An 18,604-nucleotide genomic window follows, 5' to 3' on the forward strand; every position below is an offset into this window, starting at 1 on the left:
AGAGAGAGAGAGAGAGAGAGACGAAGTGATGGACCAAGCCCACGTAAACCACGCCACTGCAAGCACACGCAGCGGGTGAAGCGAGAGAGGCCTGCAATGTAGTGCAGATTTCGATCTAGCCCTAAGCCTTGCTACACGCATGCATAATGTGTCATGCGCAGTACATGGGAAATTACCCATGAATAAATACAGCTGGATTAGTCTACAAATGCTTACTTCCCTTGCATTTCTGATTTAACAGGGATTTGATATAACACGACTTTTTCTCTGATCCCACCATCCCTCTTATATCAGGTTTCCATTGTACTAAAATAATTAAGAGGGAAAAAGGCACAGTGGAAGCCTGAAAGGAAAGCAACAAATACTACACTAAAAGAATACTTACTGGCAGCCTCCCATTCATCTTGTGACAATGTACCCTGAGAAAATGGATGAGAGAAAACAATGCTCAGTGTGCTGAATATTCGAAAAACTGATCACAAAAAGATTTTTTTTAATTGAAAGAAAATCTGAAGGGTGCGAAGAGACAGCCACACTCAACAAATTTACTGTTTCCACACAGCCCCTCTTCTTTAACTCACCGAGTCCAGATCCCAAACATAAACAGGGACGGGTTTTCACATTTTTTCCCAAGAATACTATCTAATAATACAATATAATTCTTGTATGAATCTTTAGTTTAATTATTTCCCTAACCGGAAATGAAGATCTCAAATATACAGAAGAAGTTTTGATGAAACACTATTTTCACTTTTGTAATGTGTTGAAGCCTACAGGCCTGACTACATCTTGACAGTATCATAATAATTAAGGAAAATAAAGATATCTAGATCAAGATCTCATATTTTTAAGCTACCATAATTTAATTTTGGTGTTAACTTGTCATATTCAGTGAGCACAAATATTTTCTTAAACTGAAAATTTAAATAGTAGGGTACTTTAAAAATTTGTGGAAAAAAAGTTTTCATGATAACTTAGTTAAGTTTAAAATATTACACAGAGGAGACATGTAGCATTATATGAGCCGAAAATGAAGCCAACAGCTCAATTTTTACCTTCCTGATAATTTTTTTTTTACTGTGAAAATGGCGAATACTGGAAGAACATTAAGATCCCAGACTGGCCAGGGCAGTAGTAGAGGTTTTACGGCGCTCGCAACTGCATAAGGTCATATGAGCGCCAGAAGATTAGAGGTGTTACAAGAGAGTAACAAACATAAAAAAAGAAGAAGGGGAGATAAGGACGATAGATGTATGATAGGAAAGAAGAAGCAGACCACACCAGAGCACCCGCCAACCACCCACAGACTGGCCATGGCAGGAACAGTGAAGTGAGATAAGGACCAATAGAAACAAGCACAAGCAGAGGGATACATTTTCTCTTTTTAAAAAGCACAAAATTTTAACTCACAGTAAACGAGAATAAATGTGTCCAGCTGGCAAAAACATTTCTTTGAAGCCATTTCACACAAATCTTTACACATCCAACATGTGCAAAGTGAGAAATCTGAACTGAAAGAATGTACTTGTGAATCTTACATATAAAATATAAAAATGTTTAATCTCTTCTTACTATTTTCTTTGACGAGCGGGAATGGTCCGAGGACTGGGATTCTACGACTGAGTTGTAAAATTTTTTCACTGAGGAATAATCCTCAGCCTTGGAACTGACCAGTTCTGTGCCTTCCATGGGAGGGTATGGCTGAGAAAGACACAGCAAATTAAAAAAATATGTAATGTGAGAAAAAACATGATTTTTTTTTTTTACATAAATTTCTTTTAAAATAATAGGACAGTTAATATTTTACAAGTGGTGAACTAAGTTTTTTTTGACATGGCACTAGACAAAGATAAAACATTTTAATTGACAAAAGGAATATTTGGAATCCACCTGGCTTTGAATCCATAGTTCTGTGTGTTGATCAAGTCTGAAAAAACATTTACACAAGCAGATAGCCCCCCTTCCCCCCAACTGAAGAATACCTCACACCAATCTCAAATCATGCATGACACATGACTGAAAACCAAGTTCAATAAAATTCTGATGATAAAAACTTTAAGTTTTAAAAAATTTAAGTAAGAGCTTTATATCACTGGCATCACAATGAGGTCATAAAAGTGCTTAAGATTGGAGGTGTCACAAGAGAGTAACAAAACATACACACACAAAAAAGGAGGAGAGATAAGGACAATAGAAGATGTTTGATAGGAAAGAAGGAGCAAACTACACCAGAGCAACCACCAGCCACCCACAAAACACTCTATAGGAAATAGATTATCACAGTAACCAGTCAATACTTCAGACATGATTCAAATTCATGAGCATGAGTTTAGTAAGTAAAAAAAAAAACCTCCTTAAAGCAAAAAGAAAACTAATAGTGCAGCTGCCAAATTGTAGTTTTCTCGATATAGGTGCAATCAATTTTATGTAAAACGAAGAATCAAAAGTGCAGTCCCAGATACCACTGATAGGTCATCATGAGCAGACTTCTCTTTATTACAAAACATGGCCAAAGAACCTTACTCCTGTAGCAGAGGGTATAGAACTATCTTGGACAATTACTAGTAGAGTTTACAGCAAAGAAAAAACAAACATGTTCAAACTACACAGTTGTACATTTCATTCATATCATGTCAAAGGTTGTTTTTTTTTTATTGTCTCCTTTTCCAAGCTCAAATTCAAGAACATATACACGTTAGTATCAATTCAGCATGATAATAATAATAATAATAATAATAATAACAATAGCTATTACAGCATTTGTATAGCACAAATTTCCGCTCAACAGCAAGTTCTATGTGCTTTGCAATCTATATCATTACCCCAGCAGACCTGATAGCATTCTGAAACAATCTCAACTTCCTGGGAAGCATACAGTGCAAGCTGCCATTTTATAGGCACTAAAATACTTGCACACATGATCACAAAATCCTGTGTGTACATCCAATACAATTTAATGCTGTACCTCAAGAGCCTGCATGTTTTCAAGCAACTTCAAGTTCTCCCGACTTTGACAATGTGCCTCGAAGAAATCAGCAAAGGGGATTCTCTTCACCAACTTCATGCCGAATTGGGCAGCCATCCTGAGACAGAGAACATGGCATCAATAACAGGACTTTTAAATTCTACTTAAAGAGCTGAGGGGAAAATGTTGAGGAGGGTAGAAAGGTTTGTTTGTTTTGAGCACCAGTATGATATCAGTCACTTAGTGTGGGAGGTGGTGAATGGGGGAAGAAATAACTGAGGAAGAATAATGAAGTGTATATTCTTCTCCTCAAAAATCACTGTTATTGTGTACTAGAACATATTTTTTTTTCCTACTTTTATTGAAACAATATATTTTCATTATATGTAAAAAAAAATAATCAGTTTGTGAGTAGTAAAGATTTAAAAAACAAGCAAGAGTAAAAAATAAAGACCAAAATGTTTAAACAAAGCATGAGTAGCTTAAATAAGAATGTAAAAATTGTGAAATAACAACAGTATTAGAGCTGTGTAACTGGTGATGGGCTTTGAGAAGTTGTAAAGACATTATGCAATTATTATTTGAATGAGATGGGAAAAAAGAGATTTGGTTGCAATATGTTCTTGAGAAAGAATTAAGAAAGAGGTAATCACAACCATCACTCACTTCTCCAAGGCAGGAAAGTAGACTAGAAACTCTGGACAGTCCACCACACCTTCCAGGTGGAAATTGTACTTTGCACCAAACAGAGGGAAGTTACTCTTCTCCTGCTGGGCGAAGGAGATGGAGTACACTTCATTGCCGAAAGTTGAATTTGGGGAATTTCTCAGTCTCCGTCTGCGGATGTATGAAAAACAAATGTGACACTCATTAATTAAAAGAGAGCTAAGTGTCCAAATTTCTCAACATTTTTCAACACCTAAAGCAGTCCAGCTTACAAGAACAACATGAAAATATTCATCAAAAGACCAGGCCTATAACAGCAGATGGGAAACATGAAAATGGAAAAACATATTTTAAAGGAATGAGACAAGGAAAATGGCATTACAACACTAGGCAAACCACAATGGGGCTCCTGACAGCTACTCCTTCAAAAAACAAAGACATTTCTAAACGAAACATTCTGTGTTTGTTAAGAATTTGCGTAGACTTCACCTGGAACTGAAAAAAGTAAACACGCTTAAGATACACACTCAAAAAATTTAATTACACAGCACCAGATTAACAACGAAACAAAAATCCTTTTGACTTACACAAGTTCGTAGGAATTTGGTGTGGTCCCAATGAAATAACCACCTGGCCGAAGACATTCAGAGGCATTTCTGATCATCATCATAGCCTGCTGGTAGCTCTCAAAGCAGTAGTGGAAAGAGAACTGACAGCTGACCAGGTCAAAGGACTGTCTGGTGCTCTTGTACTTATCTTTGAGTCTTTCCTGAGGATAGAATAGAAAGTTGACTATGTTTGCTTCAGTCTCAGGAGACTATGGATCTGCGCCATACAAGATTTCTCGAGAGCAACGTTTGCTGTGGCGGAACAGGCCCACAGGAGAATGACTGTCCCTGTGCAGTGGCTGCACTTGTAAGTTGTATCTTCCAGCGTTGGTAGCCTCTGTTCGCTTATCAAGAGGTTTGTGTTCTATTAACATATCAATGGAACTGCTCACTATAGTAAAGCATTTGAAAGACTAGGCCAGACCTGGGGAACTGTGAATAATTCACATGCACCTGGTTCAGGGCTAACAAAAAGTTACTATTTCCAGACAAAATGGAAGAATGTTTCCTAGTGGAAGAAGAAGCATCTTCGGCAACAGTGGCTAAATGAGAATAACAGGAGAGAGAAATAGAAGGAAGTAACCTACTCTTAATAATAATAATAATAAATAATAATAAATAGCATTTGTATAGCGCATGTCCCCACTCGAAAGCAAGCTCTATGCGCTTTACACTATATTATTACCCCAGCAGACCATGGAACACTTAGAAACATTCTCAGCTTCCTGGGAAGTATACAGTGCAAGCAGCCGGATAAGCGCTCAAACACTAACAAACCGACAAGATCTTTCACTGTCTATAGCTGGGTACCCTTTCCCACCTGGGTGAAGTGGGGAGAATTTGTGTAAAGTGTCTTTCCCAAGGACACAACGTCAGGACCTCTGCTCGAACCCCCGAACCCGCAACCTCACGATTACGAGTCCGGTAGCCTAACCACTAGGGGCTTTAGACTAGTAAGGTGAGTCCATGATAAGTTCCTTCCACAAGTCCAAATGGGGGCAACATGCAATGGTTTTTCGCAATTATCCAAGAGATCGATGGACACTTAAGAGGGTTTGGAGTGCCTCTTCAACTTCTCAATAAATAACTTTTAATGTTGAAACATTAAAGGCCTTATTACTCAGACTGGCTATGGTAAATATAAAGGTCAGTGTTGTAACTTCAGAATATTAACATATAATCCACAATCTCTGCATAAAACTTGAATCAACACATCAAAACGAGCAATCAATTCACCTTCGTACAGTCTGCTACAATGAACTCTGCATCAAACAATTTGTACTTTTCCCTCTGACTATTCTGTCTGTACCGTTCCTCACTCTGTTGCACAGAAGTGGCAGCAATATCTGTTAATAGATAGAATATAGTTAAGTATATATGGCAGATAAATGAAAACATGAAAAACATACGACACACTGAGTTGACAAAAAATGACCACATAGATCAACCTTGTTGCCTTTCCTAAATCAGGAGTGATACGAAAAGTGATCTGGATCCGCAAAAAATAACCCCCACCAACAACATTTAAATGCCGAAAACCACAAAACAAAACTAAATGCAAGGCAACTCCACAATGATCATTCTAATTTATCAAAAGCAGAGGACTTTCAAATATATATAGCCAAAATCACTTTGACATAATTTATCACACTATCCTCCACTCAACTGAAAAGTACCTTGAAGGCGTTTGAACAGCAAAAGAGGAATCTTGTAAAAACTCATCTATTTTGGCACTTGAATAATTCAAACCCACACCCCGAAAAAGACTGTATCCTCTTGGCCCTAGTCTCCATGTCTTCAGTGATAAATTGTATACCTCAATGGCTTTGCTCAGATACCTTTTGGGCAAAAATATATTTCATAGGCACACTTAAGCTGAACTACAGTGGGACTCTGCCAGTGAGAACTCAAGACACATCATTCACAGCAGGTAAAGGGGTCATGGCTTTAAAATACAAAAGAAGGAGTGCTTTGCATGGTCTGGAATTACAAAAAGGTCAAGAGTGTTGCCACATTGGTATTGGCAAACTCAAAAGCCACTGCTAGGGAACAGGTTGGGATCACCCACCTTTTTCAAAATCAAAAAAGCAAAGCACAAAAATATTTTTTTCTTCCTTTACCAATTTTTTAAAGGCAGCGTGGAAAGGAACTGGCCACCCTACCACATTATGCCGAAGGCCCAGGAAGTTGTCTCATTAACAAGGCAATCCAAAATGTCCGGATCGGATGCAGGAACAGCTTTACTTTTACTTTTTACCACTTTTTTATGATTTTGAGGAGGGGACACTATTCACCATTAAGCTCACAAGGCGATGATATCAGTTATATGTCTGCTACATAGTCAGGCACTTACCTGCACACACTAAACTACTAATTCTCCCTTTTTTCCATTTCAGTAAATCCCCTCCCTTCCCTGAGGCCAGATCAAGAACTGAGATGTGTTTGTGGCGATCCTGTTCGCGAATCTTGTCCAAAGTGTCAGCTGAGGATAACATGAAAGGGAAAACAATAAAAACAAGCAGATACAAAACTTGTACACTCACAAGCCATAATCATTTATTATAAATACATGGCAGTCTACTTAAACCAAACATAGTTGATCCGAAAACTGAGGTACACTGAAAGAAAATAAAATCTTCTTCTGCCTTGTCTTTGTAAGAAAACAATCAATCAGCCGAAATGATCCCACTTCTAAACCGAAAAAGATTTCAAGAATTATGTCGTCACGATTTTCACTAGCAAACCTCAAATAAGGCAGATCATCAAAACTTACATGCTTCAAGATAGCGAAACAGAAGTATCAGCTAAGAACCTTCAAAACTTATCAAGTCATAAAAGCAACTGAAGCTAAATAAATTTATAGTAGTCTCTAAATTTTCCAGTCACCTCTATATTTTTGTCTATCTCAGACAGCATAATGTCATACCTATGAGAACACTCTTGACCCAGTTGTTAAAGTTGCGGAGGTAAAAAATACGACTGCGAGTTCTTTGAGCCAAACCAGTTTCCTGCAACTGGTTGTAATGTTCTGCCACAGCTTGGGCATGGTCACCACTACCTTGAGGCTGTTTTAGAGAAAGGGGGGGGGGGGGGGGGGGTGAATATGATGGTGGTGGGAAGAAGAAGCGAGCACTTGCAAATTCCATGTATACATCAATTTAAATTAAAGTCTGTTGGTATCAAAACCAGTAAAAAATGCAATTGTCAACAGCACACAGACTGATCATAATTCAATTTAGCATACAGGAATACAAAAGGCTTTTAAAGCTAGGTTCACACACAATGGCAATATTATGAAACGTTTTTAAAAATTACCAAACTTGCAGCACTATCACAAGTCCAAAAACTTCATCATACACAATGTCATAAAGTGTTGTCCTCACCATGCCACACTTCTATTATTTACTCAGATGGCATCTTTTGTTACTTCTGACACATTCATTTAAGCTTTTCAAAGGGTGTCTTGTGCATCAGTGGATGATGGGGGGGGGGGGGGGGGACGTTCTCCCTGGAAGCGACCTCATTGAATCCGAGCTTGCTGATTTAAGTGTTCATTGAATCCAGGTTGTTGTTATTGATTTTAAAGAAGGAAAAAACCGGGGAATCCATGTCCTCTCGTTGAATCTGAGTTCTCGTTGAATCTGAGCTTCACTGTATACCACCAGCTCCACTTTACCACGAACCATATATTCTCATTCCAAGGTAGACAGTCTAAAGAGGTTTAACTCTGAACAATAAAATCTGATATTTTATAACATAAATTTCATGTAACTAAAGAATTTCATTAAGCAGATTTCATGTAAAAGAGAAGTTGCAATGCATAAAATCGCAGTAAAAAGAGAAAAAAAACCTTGCAGTAGTGAATTTCATGTTTAACAAATTCCATATTACAAAGTCTTTGTTGAGTGATAAAGTGAGCCATATTCATGTCATTTTTATGTCAACAATGACAATGTGAACTTATTCTAATGAAAAATAACATTAAAAACTTACTTTGGTAGCAGAAGTTGACATCTTTGCAATTCAAATTTACGTCAGATCCGTAGTAGATGAAAGTGATGGTACACGTATCTGTTGGACATAAAAACCTCAATAAAATAACACAAATTCAAATTATTTGTCGGTTTGGACCCTAAGAGTCAAGAGTGGGGGGGGGGTGTTTCAGGGGTACTTGCCCCCCTGACCTTATGCCTTATAAAAATATGGAGGGGGGTGTTTAGGGGTGGAGGGGGGTTCCCTGAATTTTACCATTAGGCCTATAATTTGATGTTTTGCAGAGGGCCACCTCTATTCTCACCCAGGATGAGAATAGTGCAGGCGAGTCTTTTGGCTATTCTCACCCGGTGCGCGTTCACCGTTATAGCCTAGATCTAGGCCAACAAATTTTGCGTTCACCCTAAACCACAGAATTCTACACTGTGATAACAGAAAAATTGTAGAATTCTGTGCCGTGAACAAACATTCCATTACAACTGTAGCCTACTAAAAGCGTACAATTTTGTCTGTGGGCAGTGGAGAGAGAGAGAGAGAGAAAGAGAGAGAGAGAGGAGTAGCGCGAGAACTTCCGGTCAAAACAAAATGGCGACCCGCGTAGTTCGGCTCGATTCGAAAAGTTAAATAGCCGTAGCATCTTTGTAGACAACCAAATTAAATTAATTTACTTTTGTGTTTTAACATCATTTTTTAACTTTGTTTTGGTCAATTTGATCGTCCACACCGATAGACAGTATTCAGAAAGAGACAGAGACAGAGAGAGAGAGAGAGGGGAGGAGTAGATCTTGCGAGAACTTCCGGGCAAAACAAAATGGCGACCCGCATAGTTCGGCTCGATTCGAACAGTGAAATAGACATAGCATCTTTGAAGACGATCAAATTAGCTTACTTTTGTGCTATAACGTAATTTTTTCTTGGCTTTTATCAATTTAATCATCCATACCGACAGACAGTATTCCAAAATGAGGAAAAGCAGGTCTTGTTTTGCACCGGGTGAGAATAGCCTACGCTGGCAAGTCTCACCCGGGGTGAGAGGTAGATCGTTTTTCTATTCTCACCCCGGATGAGAATAGCCACTTCCTTTGCAGAGGTTGCCTCCCTGTTCTTTGTGTTGCCTATTTGGTCATCAAGGCTTCCGGATTTCTTCTCTGGATGTAAACAAATGGATTGTGGACTTAAACAAACGGATACAAGACAACCGATGATCTATCAATAATGTCAAAGTAGGTAACGTTACAATAAAGGAAGAGGCTAGCCGTACTTAATGACGGCTAGACTGGCAGTCTAACCGTACTTAAGTACGGCTAGACTCGCAGTCTAGCCGTACTTATTCTTAATATGATGGCTAGACTGACCATTTACAAGAAATAGGCCTACTGAATTGTAAATATACATTTTTAGTGTGCAGTACCTAAAGCATTTGTATTTGAGACGAAACCAGGTGCCTTAATGACAGTGTATGTATTTTAAACCTCCTGTTTTCTAATGTTAATAGGGCCTAAGATAAGTACGGGTAGACAGCCAGGCTAGCCGTACTTAAGGACGGCTAGACTGTCAGGCTAGCCGTACTTAATATTGATGGCTGAATTGTAAATGAAATTTTTAGTTTGCAATGCCAAAAGTATTTGTATTTCAGACAAAACCAAAAGGTGCCTTACTGACTTTCATGTATTTGAACCTGAATAATTACTAGATCTAGATCTAATGAGACCTGTGTACTTAACAGGTTTTAGTCGATTGGGCCAAACCTAGATCTAAGTACGGCTAGACTGGCAGTCTAGCCGTACTTAAGTACGGCTAGACTCTCAGTCTAGCCGTACTTAAGTACGGCTAGCCACTTCGTACAATAAATACAGTACAGACTTATTTTTATCATCAATGACAATGCATCACAAAAGGTATTTTGGTAGAAGATGAGAAGTATCACACTACAATTAAACTTAAGGAAAGTAACACTAAGAATCTAGATTCTATAGATATCTATATAATAATAATCGGGAAGATTGATTGAAGAATACCGGACCACTCGTATACACATTAATATTGCGCGAGAATGTGGGGTGGGTGGTTGGGGTGGAAGAGGGGGTGGGGAGGTTCAGGGGGGTCTCCCCCCTAACAAAATTTTAATAAATAGAATCTAGAATCTAGATTTTCTACATCTACCGGACCGAGATACCCGAGATTTGAGATTCTCCATTGTTGATCCATTGAGAGATATAAAAACTGGGGAAAATCATGAATTCCTATGGCTAAGGCTAAGGTTGAGACATAGGCAAAGTCAGTCCGCTGGTCCGGGGTATTCTTCAATCTTACCCTATAATCTAAAATAAAATTATTACTTAACCACAAAACTTACGTTCTTAGATCTATCTTCTTAGTAAGGCTCGCCGCAGGAGCCGCAGGCCGCAAGAGCAAAAATTTGCGTTAATTTTAAGTAACAATTAGATCTCTTCACATTTGCAAGTAGAGTTACTGTTCTTTCTCTTCCCAGACTGATTTTTCACGTTTGTAAAAAAAGATTTCGAAAAAATTGTATCGAAAGGATTGTATCTTGGTGACTTTTAATAATCTTTTCTATTTCAATGTTTTAAATTCTAAGTCAGCAGCAGAATTACAACAGTCTTCAAAGGTCAAAAATGGGCTTATGAAATATGTAAAATGAAGCAGAAAAAATAACTATGAAAATTTTGACGCAGCCAATAAGGCATTGCATACTTTTTACAGCAGGTTTCGTCTCTTTTATCCTTCGTCTAATTGGTCTAAATAATAATAATAATAATAATAATAATAATAATAATAATAATAATAATAATAATAATAATAATAATAATAATAATAATATAAAAAATATATAACATTAATATTTATATAACGCATTTCCAAAAAAGTAGCTCAATGCGTTTTACATTGGAATACTCATTTTCAAAACCTTGCTTACTACTTCCTATCTTCTCATGCAATATATATTTCCTCACACACACACACACACACACACACACACACACACACACACACACACACACACACACACACACACACACACACACACACACACACACACACACACAAACACACACACACACACACACACACACAAAGACTATTTTCATTCAGACATAGACACAGAAAACTAAATCTATAATTTAAAAAATAACTCTAAAAGCTTATGAAGGATAGGCCTGTAGGAACAGAAAATGCTTATTAATATCTTTTGAAGCTATCAAGTGCTCTTGTCTGTCTTAGTTCCATGGGTAATCTGTTCATTATCATTATAATTATTGTTAACAATTTTACATCTGAAAAATAACATATATTTTGTCTAAAATCTGATATCAAACTAATTTTGATATGTTTATTTCTGAGTTTTAATGCCTCTAAAAAATACTTTAAAAACCTCATTGAATCAAAAGAACAACCATTATTATAATAATGTTATGTCACTCTATAAAAAGTACGTCGAAAAGTACGAAGAACGAAAGTACATTGTACTCGATCAAGGAGAACCGCCACCGAATGTGATAAAAACCGAAGGAGTGAGCAAATGTCAACAAGTGGGCCTAAGTCAGGCACACATTGCTATTGCGTGCTCGAGTGAAATCTGAAAGTTGACTGTATCAGTACCAGTAACTGCTAGATTCTAGATCTGACAAGAATGGCAGGAAACGTGTCGGATGAACAAGAAAATGTTTTCAAAAATTTGGAAGACAACATTTCTCTTGTGTCAAAGCAAATCAGAGGTTGTTTTTTTTTTAGCAGTGCAGTGGCTACGTTCACGGCCTGAATGCAGTTTGCAGGCGCTGTTCACGGCACTTAAGCTTTGTTTAGGGAGAGCGTCCGCTGCCAGTTTAAGTTAGCCGGTTTTAGTCAGTGACAACAGTGACATTTAATATTCTGGCCTGGTTCAAGCGTTCCATCCCATGAGATAAATATAAAAGGAAAACGAAGTGCAGCAGCAGTGATCCTTGGCTGATCGACCGTACGTCGTTTTCCCTTACACTGAGCTCTGGCTAAGAGCTCACCAGTGTAAGGGAAAACGACAAACTCTCATTTGCGCAACTACACATTAGGATATGAATCTAGGCCACCTCTATTCTCAGCCCGGGTGAGAATAGAGCATAGCGCAGGGAAGTGGCTATCCTCACCCGGGGTGAGAATAAAAATACGATCGACCTCTCACCCCGGGTGAGACTTGCCACCGTTGGCTATTCTCACCCGGTGTGAAACAAGACCTGTTTTTCGTAATTTCGGAATACTTTCTATGGGTGTGGATGATCAAATGGATAAAAGCAAAGAAAAAATTACTTATAGCGCAAAAGTAAGCTAATTTGATCATCTACAAAGATGCTATGGCTATTTCACTTTTCGAATCGAGCCGACCTACGCGGGTCGCCATTTTGTTTTGCCCGGAAGTTCTCGCAAGATCTACTCCTCCCCTCTTCTCTCTCTCTGTCTCTTTCTGAATACTGTCTATCGGTGTGGACGATCAAATTGACCAGAACAAAATTTTTAAATGATGTTACTTTTACTTTACTTTTCCGATCCAGCGGCCATTTGGGTTCTAGCCCTTCGGTCTGTCGATATGGCAAAGAATGGACAGGTTTTAATCAGCTGTGCTTTGTCGCTGTATAGAGTGTTTCCGATGTCTGGGGAGGCAGGTAGGTAGGTGCTACGCAGATCACAAAGTGCTGGGCAGTTAAAGAGGTGGTGTGGTACTGTTTCATCCTGGCAGTCGCACAACGGGCAGTCGGGTGGGGTATCCTTGCGGGTCCTATTAAGGTAGGAATTTAGTGATATGTGTTGTGTTCGCAGGCGAAACATCGTGACTTGTTCTCTTCTACTCAGGGAATTTATTGCATCTTTAGAGTTGGGGGCTGTCATGTGTGCAAATACAGTTCGGCTCGATTCAAAAAGTGAAATAGCCATAGCATCTTTGTAGACCAGCAAATTAGCTTACTTTTATGCAATAACGTAATTTTTTCTTAGCTTTTGTCAATTTGATCATCCACACCGATAGGCAGTAGTCCGAAATTAGGAAAATCAGGTCTTGATTCACACCGGGTGAGAATAGCCAACGGTGGCAAGTCTCACCCGGGGTGAGAGGTCAATCGTATTTTTATTCTCACTCCTGGTGAGGATAGCCAGTTCCATAAATCTATGACAGAAATGTATAGATCTACCCAGGCCCTACCAACAAGTTTCAATTGCCTGATCTCGCGTCCGGGCGAGACTTGGGCGCGACGTTTCCTTGTGTTAGCGCGTGACGGCCCATATATATATATACGAGTGTAAACAAATGTTCCAGCGCTTTCAGGTTGAAAGTGTGCAATTTTGTCTGCGGGCAGTGTGTGTGTGTGTGTGAGAGAGAGAGAGAGAGGGTGGGGGGGGGGGGGGGGGGAGAAAAAGAGGTAGGGAGAGACAGACAGAGAGAGAGGGGGCGGGAGAGAAAGAGAGAAGGTTTAAGAAAAAAGGGAGAGAGAGGCAGACAGAAAGAGAGCTGAGAGAGGGTGTTTGTTATTATAATTTACAAGAATAATTGATTCGCGTCATTTTCTCTCTGCGTCGGTTCCCGGGCTGACCCAGTGCAATAATTAATTATTCTACATTTCATGACCAGTCCCGTCTTCCGAATCTCACCTTCTCTTTCCCTTCTCTTACCTCTTGTTTCCCATGTACCGTATCCAATTTTCCATTATGTCCCATATCCCGACTTTAATTCTGTAAGGGCGCTTCGTTTTCTTTCATCTCATGGGATGGAACACTTGAAGCTGGCCAAAATATTAAATATACGTCACTGTCATCGGCTGACTTAAACCGGCAGTGGACGCTCCCCCGAAACGAAGCTTGAGTGCCGTGAACGCAGCCTCAACAGCGCCTGCAAACTGCATTCAGGGCACCGTGAACGCAGCCACTGCATTAGGTGTTTTTTTCTGGCTGTTGTTATTCTCTCCCGAGGTGAAAATAAAAATATAAATCCATTTTTTCTCACCCGCGCTGAGAATAATATTTGTTATTCTCACCCCGGTTGAGAATGAAATGGATATTATTCTCACCCGGTCTGAGAATGGAAAGGATTTTTATTCTTACCTGTGCCTATGTTGAGTACGGGTAGGCTAATAGGATGATAGAAAATAATTTGTGAAATATTAGAGTGACCGTTCATGACCTGCCCCTGAGCACTGGCCAAGTTTTTTAGGCTCCGGCCGGGAATGTTATTCTTTCATTTTTTTAAAATCTTGAGAGTATGCATGCGGCACGCATATCTTCACCAAAACCGTAGAAAAGTGTATATGCTAAATTCAGAAAGAAAATCACTTGCCAGAGTAGTATGTTTTTAAAAATAATAGCCTTAACTGAAAGCTGTTTAGTGAAAGAATATTAGTAATAGTATGTCATTGTAATGTTAGAATTGGATTTGTTTACAAAACAATAAACATGTTATCCCTAACTGAACCGAACCCACGAAGGCACGCAGTGCCTTGACCCTAGGCTTATTTTTTCTTGATTTTGATTGGTTAAACCTTTCAAGAGTAGAATTTTCAATTATAGAACCAATAATAGAAACAAAAGGTGACGATATATTTGCTCAAAAGATAAGGTTTTCCCCCAGCTCGAGAACTGGCCCACCTGTTGGCGATTTAGTCACCTCGCGCACTCAGTGGAGTGAAAGAGGGAGGCGAGTTTTGTCACCTGGAGCACTCAGTGACGGGGGGTGGGGGGGGGTCCTGTGATGCCCGAAACGAAATAAAAAGGGCGGAAAAGGAAAAACCAGGTGAGAATACTCAGCTGTCGTTATTCTCAACCGGGATGAGAATAGTATACATTTTATCCTCACCCCTGGTGAGAATAATCATAGTGTTTTTTTATTTTTGAAAGTGACTATTCTCACCCGCGGTGAGAATAAAAATACGATGAACCTCTCACCCCGGGTGAGACTTGCCTGCATTGGCTATTCTCACCCGGTGTGAAACAAGACCTGTTTTTCCTTATTTTTTAATACTTTCTATGGGTGTGGATGATCAAATTGACAAGAACAAAGAAAAAAAATTATGTTATAGCACAAAAGTGAACTAATTTGGTCGTCTTCAAGACAAAGATGCTTACAGCTATTTTACTTGGTTGTTGTTGTTGTTGTTGTTATCGATCCAGCAACAGCTGGGCTATCGCCCTTCTGTCCAATGCCATGTAGTGATAAGTGCAGGTCTGCTGCAGTTGCTGTAATGTTCCATAGAGTGTGTTGTCAATGTTAGGTCTCGGAGGGAGAAGGGTTTACTTGGTACTACTTAAGAATCTGGGTCCCTTTTGGGGATACAAGTTTTGACCCCACCGACGATTACTTCTGGTTCTAAACAATTTACTTTTTGATGCGCGTGCGGATATGGAGAGATAGCCTATCAAACCTAATTGCAAGACATCAAATTATGGTCAAATGTGTTTTCGCCATGATTACCATGGGGGTACAGTGTATTAATCGTCAATGAAAGTAACACCCTATCTGTAATAGCGCACACAAGCTTTCTATAAATCAGTGTTATGAATACATGAATAACCCCCTGTCATAAGTTGATAAAGTCATTACAAGTGTGGTTATGCCCACTATTACCCTTCTAGATCAATATGTGCTGGTTGTTCATTAGAATGATCTAGAATTTGAAAGAAAAATAATTGTTTGTCATGCGAACTGGACTGGCTCGGGAACATAAAATAAGCAGCTGTATTTCAGTTTCATTAACTTATTGCCGACGCCTTGGACCCATTTGTCCGACAGGCTGTTTTACGCTAGTCGACGCATCAGACAAATGTGTCCGACGGATTTTAAATATTCCTGTGGTACACATCATAAGGGATACAAGTTTGATAACTAGGAAAATAAAAGTTTTGCCATTTTTATACACTTATATTCCTTTGATCTTTCGCGTTGACTAATTGAACTGACGCTGTCTTTCGAAGCATTTTTGTTCTAAGCCATAAACGCATTGAGTAAGCGAAAGTGCTACCGAAAATGGCAGCGTCCAGGAGAAGTCTAACGGTTTTCGATGCGCTTGAAATTGTGATGGAAGATGGATCTGACGAAGAAGATGGAGAAGTTGTTGATTTAGAAAGTGAAGCTTGTAGTTCTTTAGCAGACAATGGTTCTCCTGACCCAGATGATGAGGAAGAGGTGCATCTACTTATGCCTGGAGGAATTTTTTTTTTTTTTATGTTTGTGTGATGGAGCACTTTTTCTTCAATAAACTGCATCAAAGCTATTGTTTTATTGGCTAAATGATGCTAGTACCTAAAAAGTTCTATTGTTGTAGTTTCTGTAACAGAAAACCGTTTTGTTCTATCTCTAAAAGTAATGTTTTTATGGACCCCTAAAAAAGGCTTAAATTCATGCGTCATCAGCGAATGCAGCTGTCTCGAACCCTGCATCTGCAAAGAGTTAATCTTATTTTTTTAAACTGATTTTTCAGATGGTGAGAGCAAACGAGAGGAAAATGCTGAATTTGACAAAGAGGCTTATTGGATCAGAATAGGTGAGAGAAGAAATTTATGTCAGAGCTTCTCAAATGGTGCTGTTTGTTGTTTGATTCTTCATACGGCTTGGGATATTTTGTTGAGAACTATCTCGTCAATGTCCATATGCAATGCTTTTTTGTTTAAATGGAGAGTCCCAAGGTTTCTGAGCACCTTGATAAACTTTATTGTTTTTTATATGTATATTGGATATGAATTGTCATGTGGTGGTGGTCCACTGGAGTATTATATTTGTTGCTAAAAGAAGGTTCGACTATACATTTTCATATTTTCAATGGATATATTTTGTCATCTTTCTGCTTTTGCATTGTCTTTACATTTTTAAATTAGTTCTTATCATGCATGGATTTTTTTTCTGCAGGTGCAATATTTAAGGTCCTTTCTGTTGAGACAACGAAGATGTCCCTGGCTTTTTCAAAGAGGCCTTTTCCATCTCACAAGGTATTTGAATATGGGTCTCTCCCCTTAAACACTCAGTTGTTGTTTTTTTTAAAGTATAGTGGTTAAGAGTTCAGACTGGCTGTTCTTATGACAGAGGAACAAGTTCTTTATTGTATGGTCGTAGGTTGACCCAGCTTCATAAGAACAGCTGTGTGACCCTTCATTTCTTAACCCTATCCATACGTCGTATTTTACAATCGTATCCATACAACGTGGGGGACTCTGTGCCACCACTTTCCAAAGAGGAAATTTACTCGTTAATCCGATCCGTACGCTTTGCATAGCAGTCTATCAAAATGTTTTTTGGAGAAATACTGAAAGTTTCAAAGAGATCTTCGCACTAGAAGTATTCTAAAATGTGAAGAGTACAACCCCAAGGGTGCAAAATGACCCCAGGGCATACCTCTAGGGTTAAAGCATGGAACTATTACTATGACATACATTACTTCTAATTCTCTAAATGTCAGCTTTAAAATGTTGCAAAGAAGTTTCATTTCCAAACTGCTGATTTTTATGATTTTCTGCTTTTCACGCAGTCAGAGTACCCTTTGCGGGCCTCTTGTCGGTTTGATAAACATATGTGAGACTTGAAATAGTCGTCTACAGTACAGCCGGGCACAGATAACACAAACACTCAAAGCTCGAAATCACGGATGGTTTGTACAATATGTCATTCCACAACTGAACCACAATGGGGTTTTTTCTTTGTAATGACAACACTGTTTTCTCAAACACCCTACGGCTTTGTCGAACGGCATGCCTAAAAAAGATATTGCAAATTTTCCCTCGCAATTGTCTCAAATTCAAATCACCCAGTATGCATGATCAAGAGTATCAGATGACATGAGCCCAACAGGACATCCCTACACAGTGTGATACACTCACTGTTGGTATAGAGACACACCATTGCCCATTATTGCCCGTTCATATGACCTTATGCAGTTGCGAGCGCCGTAAAACTCTTACTAAAACTAAAAAAGCTCATTACTGTTGTGTGCATAAGGCACCAGAACTTTCTTGAATCTATTCTCCCGACTTACAGGTGCCAATTTATTTCACTTTGTACAAACTGTACACGTCATGTGTGTGTTTTGAATACAAAGAATATATATCATGTACATTAAGTGCTGTTTTTCATCTCTTCCCAATCCTGCATTACTGGGCTATTGTTGCTTTAACTTTAAGAAAAAAATTGTGGGTCCAATGGAAAAGAATTTAAGGAAACTTTATGAACAGGTAGTTATGAGATATGCTAAAACGGAAGCTACACTATGATCACATTCAGTTTAGAGTCTGGGATAAGACTGTAGATTACACTGTTTTTGTTTAGCTGAATTTTTGACCAATTACTCTTTTTGTGATTATTCTGAGATTCATTACGAGACATTATGGGCCTGTTGGTTGGGGGGGGGGA

At 38.8% G+C, this 18,604-nt stretch overlaps 2 protein-coding genes across 2 annotated transcripts in view; one reads left to right on the forward strand and one right to left on the reverse strand.

Moving 5' to 3' along the window:
* LOC101845354 (mRNA cap guanine-N7 methyltransferase) overlaps positions 1-10,602 on the reverse strand; it is a gene marked incomplete at its 5' end in the record, with an annotated part of 12,055 nt that extends 1,453 nt beyond the window's left edge. The window contains 10 exon segments of the mRNA XM_005107713.2: positions 386-419; positions 1,573-1,701; positions 2,966-3,083; positions 3,632-3,802; positions 4,219-4,400; positions 5,476-5,585; positions 6,593-6,721; positions 7,166-7,304; positions 8,233-8,310; positions 10,589-10,602. Of these exon segments, the coding sequence (XP_005107770.1) occupies positions 386-419; positions 1,573-1,701; positions 2,966-3,083; positions 3,632-3,802; positions 4,219-4,400; positions 5,476-5,585; positions 6,593-6,721; positions 7,166-7,304; positions 8,233-8,253 (1,033 nt within the window).
* Positions 10,603-11,745: 1,143 nt separating this feature from the next.
* Positions 11,746-18,604, forward strand: part of LOC101845719 (cyclin-D1-binding protein 1 homolog) — an 18,457-nt gene continuing 11,598 nt past the window's right edge. Inside the window, exons 1-3 of the mRNA XM_005107715.3 lie at positions 11,746-11,969; positions 16,686-16,748; positions 17,111-17,190. Coding sequence (XP_005107772.1) covers positions 11,885-11,969; positions 16,686-16,748; positions 17,111-17,190 — 228 coding nt within the window. The 5' untranslated portion in view covers positions 11,746-11,884. The remainder of the gene's footprint in view (positions 11,970-16,685; positions 16,749-17,110; positions 17,191-18,604) is intronic.

Source organism: Aplysia californica, unplaced genomic scaffold, assembly GCF_000002075.1.
Source record: "Aplysia californica isolate F4 #8 unplaced genomic scaffold, AplCal3.0 scaffold00624, whole genome shotgun sequence".
Lineage (NCBI taxonomy): Eukaryota > Metazoa > Mollusca > Gastropoda > Aplysiida > Aplysiidae > Aplysia > Aplysia californica.